At 32.3% G+C, this 14,278-nt stretch overlaps 1 protein-coding gene across 10 annotated transcripts in view; it reads left to right on the plus strand.

The window, feature by feature from the left end:
• Positions 1 to 14,278, plus strand: part of UBE3A (ubiquitin protein ligase E3A) — a 95,343-nt gene that overhangs the window by 71,421 nt on the left and 9,644 nt on the right. For all 10 annotated transcript variants that reach the window (XM_041751408.1, XM_041751409.1, XM_041751411.1 and 7 more), the window contains 5 exons: positions 1,569 to 1,713; positions 4,509 to 4,714; positions 5,419 to 5,583; positions 7,172 to 7,327; positions 7,413 to 7,486. In XM_041751408.1, the coding sequence (XP_041607342.1) occupies positions 1,569 to 1,713; positions 4,509 to 4,714; positions 5,419 to 5,583; positions 7,172 to 7,327; positions 7,413 to 7,486 (746 nt within the window). The remainder of the gene's footprint in view (positions 1 to 1,568; positions 1,714 to 4,508; positions 4,715 to 5,418; positions 5,584 to 7,171; positions 7,328 to 7,412; positions 7,487 to 14,278) is intronic.

Below are 14,278 nucleotides of genomic sequence, written 5' to 3' on the forward strand. Positions count from 1 at the left end.
TCACAACAGTCTGTCACAAAAATAAGTTATCCTAATACAACTTGGCATAAAAAGGATTTTGTAAACATCAGAGACCACTGTTGTACGGGATATTTTTTAAAGCTAAAGATTTTAAATTCACAGTATTATAGAACCCAGAAGTTGAAGATACCTAAGATCATTTCAGCCTTTGTTCTTAAAACCTTTTTGACTGCAGTACCAAGTAAGGTATTTTGCATAGCATAGATACATATATGCGTATCTGTCAGTACATATAATTAGGTGCCATTACTATGTGGAATACTTTCTGACTTTCTCCCCTGATAGTTGGTTTGAAACCACTAAATGAATTGGGCTACCCCCTAACAAGTTGCAGATGGCAGTTTGAAAAACATTGATCTAGGACAACTGACTTGATTCATGAATTCATGAGATTTTTATTTTAGTTTTTATAGACCTCCAAGAATATCCAAACTTTACCTAAAGTCACTACTTTAGGACTGTAGTATAGTTATTTCAATGATGTTTGCATTGCTCAAATCCATTTTTAAAATCCTAGTTGTAATCATTAGTTGCAGTAATTGAACACCCTTAAATATTCTGTTCCTTCAAAGTTAAAGTTTTTTAACAGCCAAATGGCATTTAAAGTCAATGTATGTAGGAAATAACGTGGGTGATAGTGAGGGAATGCTGTTAGTAAATTTCAGATACATTAAAAAGGGGGGGGGGCAGTATAAATATTTCACATTAGAATTTAGTGTGGATTTTTCTGATCTCTTAGTGACTGAGATCAGTTATTATGTATCTTATTATTTCTGTAGACACAAATATTTGGTAGAGATTTGTAGTTGAAAAATGCTCAATACTAGGGTTTTTGATAACTGTTAGTAAGAAATTAAAAGTAAGGATATGAGCAAGCGTATGTCTCATCTGCTTTCAAAAAAAAGTGTATATGAGATGTGTTGTGTGATCCATTAAGTGGCAATTTATACTAAGCACTTGTAAGAGACCACAAATTGTTTCCCTATTTATTGTGGTTTTTTCTCTTAATTGAGGTTATTTTATTTATGGCTGATTGGATAATAGGACTTAATTCCTTAGTTTCTGTTCTATTAAACATAAAGAATTACTAGTGAACAAATTAGAAGTTATACTTCTATACTCCATTATTTTTTGTTGAAGTGATTTAGATTGAGTAGTCACTTATGTGTTTGGCTGTCATGACTTCTTTCCCTGTCCTAAACTTACAGCCCAGGTTTGTTATACAGAAGTAACAAAATATCTAATTTTAATTTTCTACTGTATGTTAACTTCATGACAAATCAGTAGTTAGAAAGTAACCTTTTAATAATTCTATGCTGGCTTATTTTCTGTCTTATTTTTCCATTATCTGTGAGACTGAATCTTTGCCTTTACTGGCTTTTTACCAGTTTGCTTCCTGTTTCCATTTAAAACAAATCAAGTCAGTATCTTTTATTTGCTCCATAGCCCTACTCCTTATTTTTATTTTTTGCTTCTCCTTAGTTTTATTTTGCTTTCATCTTTAAACTGGCAGTCATCTTCTTTTCACTTTATCTTTTCACCACTAGCTAGAGATGATCGCTATGGAAAATCCTGCAGACTTGAAGAAACAGTTGTATGTGGAATTTGAAGGAGAACAAGGAGTTGATGAGGGAGGTGTTTCCAAAGAATTTTTTCAGCTGGTTGTGGAGGAAATCTTCAATCCAGATATTGGTAAATATTTTAGTGATATGATCATGATGTCATATCTTTTCGAATTAAGATTTACCAGGGTTTATAGGTATTCTCAGTTACAAAGAGCAATAATAGGTTTTGGTATGTATTTCTTGGAGTCACAGATAATGACTGAATGTGTGGGTTTGGGGGACTGATTTGCATTACTCGTTTATTCAAGTTCTCATTTAGATTACTTAGTCAAATATTTTACTACAGGAAACTATCTCTTAGGTAAATGAAACTGAAAACACTTTAAAATGGTATATTAGAACAATTGAAAGATTTCTTTGCTCTTTTTACTCTAAAACATTTTGTCACACTCCTACCATTTCTGAAACGAGTTTCATACAATAGTGGTCTTAAGAATGTTCAATGTCTCACAAGTGTATCATGCTCAAAGTTTGGAAATCTTGCCTGGTATCAAATTAAGTTTTTATTTGCTGCAGGATTTCTTGGATCTTAATATTATAACATTTTTACAAACTTTTTGAACTCCAGAACCCTTTTTCCACCCCACGTCTAATAACATTTGCTCCCAGAAATGTTTTTGATGAACAGTTCTGGAAAACACTAATGTACATATACCAGTCTGAAAGTGATGGATTTGAGTTTTATCGATGGACAAAGTAGAATGGGTATAAGACTGCAACTTCTTGGATAGTGTTCTTAACTGGGTCAATCTGAACTGATTGATTGGGTTCCTAAAATATAACCACTAACTTGGTTACTAGGTTTGCTAATTTTTAAAACTGAATGTATGGCAATTAATAGGAAAAGGATTCCATGAAAGGTACCGTCAGAATTGTGAAGAATGGCACGTAGAATAATGCATATGTCATTTCCATTAACCTGTGGATTCTCAGTGTGTACATTGGATTGACTTTTCTGTTATTAGGTGGTCATATATATGCATATATGTAAACAGAAGTAGACATGTTGAGTTCATAATATAAATATAGTTAAGGCTATATATTTTAGCTAGCATTTATTAATCAGAAGGCTATGAAATTTGTTCAGAGTAAACCTACAGACATCTAAAATCATGCCTTTTTTGAGAAAATTAATTTGTGAGCTTCATAGTTTTGGTAGACCTTAGATCTAGGTTCTTTTGTATCTCGACACATTAAACATTAGCTGTAAAGCATGCTTACGTTATATGCAGAAATACTTACAAGAGAAAAACATTCATTAAACAGTTCCACTTGATAGTAAGGTAATTGAAATGATAGCAGTTAAAACTATCAAAAGGAATATCTTAGAAGAGTCATCCTTTACAGTGCATTTCTTCCAGGGACTGGCAAAAATATGCCCAAGATGGAATCACTTTGAACCTTAAAGTTACTATCTTTGATATACAGAGATGAGGGTAATGACCTGTGTAATTTATATTCTAATTAATTTGTAGTGTATTGCTCTTGAGACCAAAGACATCTGTGTGATTTCATCAAATGTATTAATTAATTGTAATTATTTTTGACTGTTCTTAACTCTGTTAATAACAACTTTATAACTAAGTGAAGTTTTTAGCACTTCAGTGAATCTTGTAACTTGGGCCTATAAAAAAAAGTTTAGCTCTTAACTGTGAAATTCAGGGAACAGTTGTATAATTTTCAAACTTCATTTCATGAACATTTAACTTTCACGAGAAAATTCTAGTTTACTTTATACTGTTATGATCCAGGGGATATTTTACACTTCCTTTTGTATTTAACTTAATCTAAATGTGAAAATAAACATTTTTAAAGCTTTCAAAAATCATATAAATTGATGTACTTATGTGTCCTGTTGATTTCTAAAGTTCTATTGGAAACTGCCCGTTTTTTCAGACCTAATTTTTAAAAAAATTTTTTAAGATTATTTATTTATTCATGAGATGTGGTGATGCAGAGACATAGGCAGAGGGAGAAAGAGGCTCCCTGTGGCAACCCCCATGTGGGACTCAATCCCAGGACTCCCAAGATCAGGGCATCAGCAGATGCTCAACCACTGAGCCACCCAGGCTTCCCAGACCTAATTTTTAAAATATTTTCATTCAGTTACCCAGTAGCAACTGAAAAACATTTTAGTAAATTGAGAAAAGTCAGAAATTCATAAAATAACATATAACCTTTTCCTTAGATATTCTGTTCACCTAAAGGGAAGAAGGTAATTCTGCCTTAGTAATGGTATTCAGATAGGTAAAACCAAACATTCCTACTTTTTAAAATGAATGATACAAAAAAGATCTCCAAGCTCAGGTTTTAAATAGCGAAGGCCATGTGAAATTGAAAGAAGACTACAGATACAGACTACTTTTGTTTTACATACGGGCTCATAATTAATGTGTGTATTAAATAGTTTTGTGTTTTAGATATAATCTGACTTGACCAAATTTACATAGGCTTACATGCTTGGCTTTATCTGACTTTGTTAGAAAGGTGCTAGAAAAACTTCATGGGATCATTGTACAGTTTTGAAAAAACAAAAACTTCCTTGAAATTAAAAATTGTTTTTTGAAAACAGCACATATAGATTAAATCTGTGTTAATAAGTTTTTATAAAGCTTTTTTCCCTTCAATTTTACATTTATTTTTCTATCATATCATTTGTATGAATACAAATTAATTTATCATTTGTATTAGTAGGAGATAAGAGAACTTGAATTTAGTGAACATTTTCCCTAACTTCTTGGAAAATGCAACCGAAATTGCTTTATTGCCACTACATACAAGTTTGTGTAATTATTTTATATTTATATTTGTATCGTTTATCAGTCTTTAATATTACTGTATTTTTTAAATCATTTTTTATAGGTATGTTCACATATGATGAATCTACAAAATTATTTTGGTTTAATCCATCCTCTTTTGAAACTGAGGGTCAGTTCACTCTGATTGGCATAGTGCTGGGTCTGGCTATTTACAATAACTGTATACTGGATGTACATTTTCCCATGGTTGTCTACAGGAAGCTAATGGGGAAAAAAGGAACTTTTCGTGACCTAGGAGACTCTCACCCTGTAAGTCTGCTATTTTTTTATTTGATGTTGTAGATTTTATTTAAACGTAAAACTATGGTTTATGTAAAAAAGTTTTCATTTGGAATTATTTTCATTTGTTAATATTATACCTAGTAAGATACAGTTGTTGTAATTTGTTGAAGTACCATGGACACTAAAAACTCAAAGGAGAAATTTATTGTAACTATCAGCAAGCAGATTTTGTAGTATTGATACTGTAGAAAAGGGCTTTTAAACATGTTGTTTTGGTTTTTTGGTTTTCGGTGTGGGATTTTTTTTTTTTTTTTCTTTTCTAAATGAAACCACATGAGATCGCCAGGTGAAATCAGAGCTACTCTGGATAAGGGGCTTGGTGGCTACAGTTAGTATGTCTGTTTCTGTCTCCAACCCCTCCATTACTGTTAGACACCTCTGAGGTTCTCTCATAGGAGCACAGTGTAAAATCCATTGCTAAATCAATGCTGTGGTTTTCTTAGCAGAGAATTGGACAGATCAGTGACTGTCAATGTCAATCTTTCTGTATTGTAAACTATTTGAGGGACAGAAGAGATACTTTCTGTGCTTCAGGGTTTTTGTTTTTTCTTTTTTGTTGTTGTTTGTTGTCTGTGCTTTAGTTCTTATTGTCTTTTTTTTTCTTCCTAAGAAGAGGGAAACTTGTATTTTATAGTTTTGTGGTAGCCTAATTTTTCATTTCTGGTTGTTAGGTCCTCTATCAGAGTTTAAAAGATTTATTGGAATATGAAGGGAATGTGGAAGATGACATGATGATCACTTTCCAGATATCTCAGACAGACCTCTTTGGTAATCCCATGATGTATGATTTAAAGGAAAATGGTGATAAAATTCCAATTACAAATGAAAATAGGAAGGTAATAAGTGTTTAATATCATCATTGTTTCTTTATTAACAGTTTTAAAGCATATATGCTTGTAATTTTTAAAGGAGTATCTAAACTAGTTCATACAGAAAATCAAGAAATTAGGTAATCAAATTCTTATAAGTGAAAGCCACAGTTTTCTAAATCTTTGGTGTAAGCTGGTATGAGTCTGTAGTTGGGCTTAAACTTGCCCTTTTTATTTTTAAGAAAAAGGACAGGAGTAGGAGATAGTGACACAATGTGGCTGTAATAAAAAGCAGAAACAATGTATTTATGATACTGAACTGTACAGGGGAGAGAAACAAGGACCTCATGATTAGGATCCTTATCACCCAACAAATTATCATTGCCTTTAATGTGTATATATATATGTATATATATATATATGTGTGTATATATATATATATACATATGTGACTTAAAAATACTAGTGAAAAGTGTTTTTTAAGTTAGATACATGTTTTCTGTAAGCATCTGGAAACAGAGGGGAATAACCCAGAACGTGACAGGAAACTTAAGATAAACTATATAGTAAACCTTTAAAAAACATAGTTTTATAATATAATTTTTGATAAAATATTATAATCTCTAAGTTAGGATACAAAATGCATTTAGCGTTTATGATTTGGTACCAACATCTTTATCAAGTAAAACACCAACATTTTGGCTGAACTGAATAACAGTAGGCAACTTCCCAAATATTCTAGCATAAACAATATGAGGCGTCCTGGTTTGCTCCGATCTAGTACATTGCAGTTGTTCGTTTTGCAAATAGATATATACATGATTTAAATGGCTCTGTGTTCACACACCTGGTTGACGGACTCAAAATTGTATTGATGCCTGCTTTTGTATTCAGTCTTACTAAATATAAAATCAAAATTGAAACACATATAATTAGTTTATGTACATGGCCTTTTAGAGTTCGATATTTGCTATTGCAGAGAGCTGTGAAATTGTTAAAGGTACAGACATACCTTGTTTTATTGTACTTTACTGCACTTTGCAGATGTTGCATTTTTTTATACATTAAAGTTTTATGGCAACCCTGTATTGAGCAAATCTGTCAGCACCATTTTCTAACAGCATTTGCTCACTCTGTGTCTCTTTGTCACACTTGGTTAATTCACATTTTTCAAACTTTTTCATCATTATTGTATTTATTATGATCTATGCTCAATGACTCTGACTCATTGAAAACTCAAAATGATGGTTAGCAATTTTTAGCAATATTTTAAAAATTAAGGTACATACATTTTTTGAGACATACTATTATTATAAACATCAGTTACAGTGTAGTGTAAACATAACTTTTCTATGCACTGAGAAACCAAAAACTTCATTTGACTCGCTTTATTGCAGTATTCACTTTATTGTAATGAACTGAAACCAGCCTCACAGTATCTCTGAGGTATGCCTGTATTTTCTTTTCTATGTGTAAAATATGAATCTTTAAAAATATTCATGAATGTTTATTCCTTCTCTGGGAAAATAAAAACAAGCTATGCAGCCCAGTATCTTGTTGTGTTTTACTTGTATAGTATGTTATAAGAAGTTCTTGTGGTTAATGTTTTCTGCAGGAATTTGTCAATCTCTATTCTGACTACATTCTCAATAAATCAGTAGAAAAACAGTTCAAAGCTTTTCGGAGAGGTTTTCATATGGTGACCAACGAATCTCCTTTAAAGTATTTATTCAGACCAGAGGAAATTGAATTGCTTATATGTGGAAGCCGGGTAAGAAAACAAAGTGTCTGAAAAACACCCTGTTGTTTGTAATGGTGTGATATATATGTTAAGACATATTTTCTTGAATTTGCAGAATCTAGATTTCCAAGCACTAGAAGAAACTACAGAATATGACGGTGGCTATACCAGGGACTCTGTTCTGATTAGGTGAGGTACTTAATTCTTAAAAGGAAGATGAAATTCATCAAAGGGGTGTGTACTTCATGCTTTAGACCTTCATCTCTAGGTATTACTTAGCACATAAGCAAACTCACAAATTCTTAATCTATATTAGAAGTGTATTTATAATATCACCAATTTTTATTATTATTCATTTCTTGAATGAAGTGTTTTATGTAAGTCACATGTTTTATTCTGCATTTGGGGTATAAATGACCTAACATTCCTAGTGATTCTGATTAGCATGTGCTTACGCTTACTGCTGGTTCGAAAATGATGAAAATCATCTCTGAAAGTTTCTCTTTTCTTTTGAACCCTGTGTTAGTGAGCTGTTATTCTTGACCCTATTTGAAGTACCCTTTGTGTGAAATTTACATTCTTTTATTTAATCTTTATAATCAGATGCCAAGGTACATATTAGCATTTGTTTTACACCTGAAGTAACTGAGCCCCAGATTTTCACAGAAAAATGTAGAGATTCCCAATCTTAAGTGCTTCCAAACAGATGCTGTTCAATACCATACTATCTCCTTTTCTGTACTATACTATTCAATCTTAAAAGACAGATTTCTTCCTCCCTTGTGGAGATTGGTAAACGGGGACAAAGGTGCTTTTTTGTTGCCTACTAGTGGGATAAGTTGAGGAATGCAAACATGACTTCTGGAGATTGTTTCTGAAGGTAATTGCTCTAAGACTACAGTATGTGAACACCAGAATTGAGTATCAGCTGTATCTAGAGATGAATAACATTTTATATTACATTATTTTTCTGTTATTTTATTCTTCCTGCTATGTAGGAGGATACTTGTATTTCTTCTTTTTTAGTACACCTGAAGTCATTTCTAGTAGCAATTATATAACTAAGCAACTGCTAATACGCTACTTACCTGAAGTTTCAGATTGACACATGAAAAGGTTGAGGACAAGATAAAACCTCACTGTGAGTCCCAAGGACTTCACAGTAGTATATGTTAGTGATGTTAATCACAGATAGGTTTGTAGCCTCTTAGTTTTTCTTTGAGAATAGTTGGAAATATTTTGTGTGTTCTTTATAGAGAAATTATTTTTTAAAGTTTTTATTTCTAGCTTATAACATAATTCCTACTTGATACTTAAGATCATATGTTAATGTGTGATTTGAAAGGCAAATGAAAAGATGGGTGTAGTAGCTTCCAAATCATTCTCACCATTAACGGTATTCTTAAAACCTTTTTAAACAAAATTCAAACTTCTTATTTTGTCAACATATATAAGAAAATATTCATTGATTAAATAGAATCTACAACTACTAGAAAGTTGAAGACTTAGAATAGTTATTATAATACCAGGAAAAAATTGGCGATATTGTTATCTTGGTTGATATTTATTTCATTTTAAGTGTTCAGACGTTATTGAATTGAAATGAATAAAACATTTTGAAACTGTTTAATACATTTAAGCTAAAAATTAGTAGCTTAACACTTGATGTAATAGAAAAAAACCAATAAAGGTATTTTAGTTTTTATTGTTAAAAATATAATTCTATTACAATTGTTACCACTGATAAAGTTAATGAAAATAAATTTTTCAAAAACAACTAAATGTAAAACATGAACATTTAAGAGTCTAGCATTAATAAAAATAAAGCGTTAAATGTTGACTCTCAAGGAAGTTTTTGTGTATATGTTTTCTAGTTGCTGATAAAGCTCTCCCTGATTTCATTTACTAAGAGACTTAGAGGTATCTTTTTAAATGGCCCTCCTTAGTGTTTTGGGGTGAGAGTCAAGGACTACTGCAGTTTCTTTGTAGTTGATACTGACTTTCTATTTAAAAGGCTTGATCAAGCAACACCTGGGTGGCTCAGTCAGTTATGCATCTGCCTTCAGCTCAGGTCATGTCCCAGAGTCCTGGATCAACCCTCACATCGGGCTCCGAGCCTCCTCCTCTCTCTCACTCTTGCCTGCTGCTCCACCTGCTTGTGCTCTCTCTCTCTCTCTCTCTCTCTCTGTGTCAAATAAATAAAATCTTATTTAAAAATTTAAAAAAAAATTAAGACTTTATCAAATTCAGATTTAATTATCTTCTCCCCACAGTTAATGTGATTCATTTCATTGAATTTTTCCATATTATATCAGCCTTTTATTTCTAGATAAACCTTACTTAGCCGTGTGGTCTATTAGTTTATAAATGTGTTGCTCTTTTATTTTACTAACATTTTAAGGTCTGTATTCATGAGGAATATTGACCTATAATTACCTTTTTTATACACATCAGGCTTTTGCTACCCTTGTAGTGAGTTGTAAAAGAAAACTGTTCCTTATTTTCAGAAATACTTGCATAAGATTGGTATTTTTTTCCTCTTAAATATTTGTTCAAATTTACCAGAGGAGACTATCTGGGCCTGGACATTTCTTTGTTGAAAGTTTTGTTCTTTGGAGTTTTTAAAAATTTTATTTGGAAATAACTGTAGATTATTGGAATTTTCTTTTAAAGTATAGGTTGGTCCTGTAATAGCCTTTCTACTTTCCCACAGTGGTAACATTTTGCATAACTATAGCACAGTTTCAAATTCAGGAAGTTGATATTGGTTCATCCTGTAGATCATATTCAGATTTCATCAGTGGTTAGGCCCTTATTTCTATGTACGTTCAGTTCGTGTACTTGGATCACATTGTATAGATTCAGATAACCACTGTCCTCATCTTAGTGTACAACTTTTTCATCACCAGAAGGGTCTGTGTTGCTCTCCCTTTCTAGGCATACTTTGCACCCCAGCATGATTACCTTGAGATCCATCAAAATTGTCACATGAATCAGCTAGTCATTCCCTTTTATTGCTGTGTGTAGTATTGCATGGCATACATGTACCAGATTTGGTTTAACCATTCAACTGCTAAAGGACACGGGTTATTGTCAGATTTGGCTATTAGGAATAAAGCTACTAAACATTTAAGCACAGATTTTTGTGTGAACATAAGTTTTCATTTCTCTGATATAAATGCCCAGGAGTGCAATCCTGGGTCATATGATAAGTACATGTTTAGATTTCTAAGAAACTGCTAAATTATTTTCCAGAGTCCCTGTACCATTTTTCATTTCCCTGGGGTATATGAATGATCCAGTTTCTCCATATTATTGCTAGCATTTGTTGGTGTCAAAATTGTTAACTTTATCCTTTCTCCTAGATAGGTTGTGATGATACCTCATTGTGCTATAATTTGAACTACCCTTGATGGCTATAATGTGGAATATTTTTTCATGTACTTATTTGCCATCTATATATTATTTTTGGTGAAATGTCTGGGGTTTTTTATTGTTGAATTTTGAGTTCTTCATAATTTTTAGTCCTTTTTGAGGTATGTGCCTTGCAAGTACATTCTCCTACTCCTGTAGCTAATCTTTTCATCTTAACAGAATCTTTGCATAGCAGAAGGTTTTCATTTTGATTAACCTTGATTTTTCTTTTATGGATCATGTTTTTGGTAAAGTCAAATCTAAGATTCTTGGCCAGCCTTAGGTCCTAAAGATTTTTTTTTCCTAAAATTTTTTACAGTTTTACATTTTATATTGAAGTGTGTCCATTTTGAGTTAATTTTTATATAACATTTGAGATTTAAGTCAAGATTCACTTTTGGCCTATGGATGTCCATATGTTCCCATATAATTTATTGAAAAGGCTATCCTTCCTTTACTGATTTGTTTTTGCATCTTTGTCAAAAATCAGTGTATAATGTTTATATAAATCTTTTTCTCAATTCCCTATGCTATTCCCTTGATCTGTGTTTCTATCCATCCCTCTGCCAATACTGCACTGTCTGTATTACTATAGGTAAATGGTAAACATTAACATCAGATAAGAGTGCGAATGAAAGATTTCTTGTCTTTTCCATATTTTAGCTACTCTTTGCTTTAACATACAAATTTTATATTCACTTTGACTATGCTTAAAAAAAAAACCTTGATGAAATTTTGATAGGAATTACATTAAGATCAAATTGGGGAGAACAGACATTTTTACTAAGTTCACTGTCCAACCTATGAATACAGTATAATTCGTCATTTATTTAGGTCCTTTTATTAAAATGGCATTGTATTTTTAATTTTGGTTCCCACATGTTGTTAGTATACAGGAATATGATTGATTTTTTTTTTTTTTTACATGTTGATCTTCTATTTTGGACTTTGATCTTCACTTATTTTAGAAGGTTTTTTAGGTTTTTTTTTTTTTTTTTTTTGAGACCTCTTGGGGTTTTCTTTGTAGACAGTCATGTCATCTGTAAATAGGGATAGTTTTGCTTATTTTTAAGTTTGTATGCCTTTTATTATTTTCTTCCTGCCTTATTTATGCTAAAACTTTTAGCACTGTGCTAAATAAGAGTAGTTAAAGCAAAAGCCTTGAATTGTTCCTGAATTTAGGAGAAAGCATTTATCTTTATCTCTTAAGCTTCATATTAGTGTAGTTGGTGCTCTACAAATTCCAGAGGTTCCAACCTCTGTACCTTGTGGGTTTGTTTTTTTTTTCTTTTTTTTGTCTGCTTGTTTTGTTTTATTGTCTTTTGTTTCTTAAGATTTCATTTATTTATTTAGGAGAGACACAGAGAGCGAGGCAGAGACATAGGCAGAGGGAGAAGCAGGCTCCATGCAGAGAGCCTAATGTGGAACTCGATCCCAGGACTCCAGGATTATGCCCTGGGCAGAAGGCAGGCGCTAAACCACTGAGCCACCCAGGGAAGCCCCCCTATACTTTGTTTGTTGAGCTTTGCTGTGAACAGGCTTTTGGCTTTTTGTCAGATGTTTTTTCCACATCTGTTGCTAGAAGCATGGTTTTCTTTATTCGCTATTTGATACAGCACATTGCATTAATGGATTTTCCATTATTGAACCAATGTTCCATATCTCAGTCATTTCCATTTAGTTCATTGTCACATTTGATGTAGTAATGGTGGTTGATTATTTTTGTGTCTTGAGTTCATGAGATATACTGGCCTATAGTTTTTGTCCTTTTTTTATGTTGTCTTGGTCTGGTTTAAACATTAGGATTAATTCTGGCCTCGTAAAAAGTTGGGAAGTGTTCTATTTGTAGGAGAGTTTGTGTTAAGGTGGTACTAATTGTTTCTTAAATGTTTTGTGGAATTCTCCAACGAAATCATTTGGGCCTGGAAATTTCCTTTCTTTTTGGGAGAATTTGAAATTCAGTTTCTTCAGTGTTTATAATACGATTAAGATATTCTTTCATACTGGGTGGGTTATGGTAGTTTGTGTTATTCAAGGAGTTGATCTATTTTATTTAAGTAGTCAAATTTATGTGTGAAGAGTTCATAATATTCCCTTCTTATCCTTTTGATGTCTGCAGGTCTGAACTGATCATACCCTTTTTTATTCCTCATAGTGGTAATTATGGTTTTTTTTTTAACTTGTTAGTCTTTGTTGAGAGATTTGAAATTATTGATTATATTGAAAAGCTAGCTTTTTATTTCTCTGTTCTTATTTTCAATTTCATTGATTTCTGCTCTTTATTAGTTTCTTCCTTTGTTTTGGTTTATTTTGCTCTTCTCATTCTAGCTTACTGAGGAGAGAAACAGTGATTGGTTTGAGACCTTTCCTCTTTTCTAATGTAAGCATTTAGTGCTTTAAATTTTATTCTCATTATTGCTTTAGCTATATCCCATATGTTTTGATATGTTGTGTTTTTCTTTTTTTTCATATCTGTATTTTTTAAAATGTATTTTGAGACTTTTTCTTTGTTAAAATTATGTTTAATTTCCAGGGTTTTTGGATATTTTCTTCTTTCTTCTCATTTATTGATTTCTAGTTTGATTCTTTTATAGTCAGAGAACTTATTCTTGCATGACTGTCAATACTTTTGAATTTGTATATTCTCTGTTGGTGGGTGGAATGTTTGGTGATTGTTAATTTAGATTTTGTTCATTGATGATTTTGTAGATTTTGTGACCAGTAGTTCTATCAGTCACTCAGAGAGAGGGGTGTTGAAAGCTCCATACTGGTGGGTGTGTCCATTCCTCCTTTCAGGTCTATCAGTTTTGACTTTATGTATTTTGAAGATCTTTTGATTGGTGCATAAACCTTGAGCCTCAGTATGTCTTTTTGATAGATTGATCATTTATCATTATGTGGTGTGGTTCTCCGTCTACTGATTTTCTTTCCTCCAGAATCTATATTTGTCTGATCTATTAATCTTCTTTTACCATTTTTTTTAAATATTTTTTTTAAAGATTTTATTTATTTATTCATAGAGAGAGAGAGGCAGAGACACAGGCAGAGGGAGAAGCAGGCATCATACACAGAGCCCGATGTGGGACTCCATCCAGGGTCTCCAGGAGTCGCCAGGATCACACCCTGGGCTGCAGGCGGTGCTAAACCGCTGCGCCACAGGGGCTGCCCTTACCATTTTTTTTAAATTAAACTTCTTATTGTGAGATAATTCTAGATTGGTATGCAGTTGTAAAAAAATCACACAGAGACCCTGTGTACACTTTATCATATTTCACTTAGTAGCAAATTTTTATAAAACATTAGTTACAATATCACAAGTAGGATACAGTCAAAATTCAGAAAAGTTCAATCACCACAAGAATTCCTCCTGTTGCTTTTCTATATTCCGTCAAACCCATATATCTATAGCTTTTCACTATGCCCTCTCTGGTCCTTAATCCCTGACAATAACTAATCTGTTGTCTGTTTCTTTAATTTTGTCATTTCAAGAATGTGAAATAAGTGAATCACACCTAATATGTCACATTTTGGGATTTGCCAATGTTTTTTAGCCATTTGCCTGTTGAA

This window comes from Vulpes lagopus, chromosome 4, assembly GCF_018345385.1.
Source record: "Vulpes lagopus strain Blue_001 chromosome 4, ASM1834538v1, whole genome shotgun sequence".
Lineage (NCBI taxonomy): Eukaryota > Metazoa > Chordata > Mammalia > Carnivora > Canidae > Vulpes > Vulpes lagopus.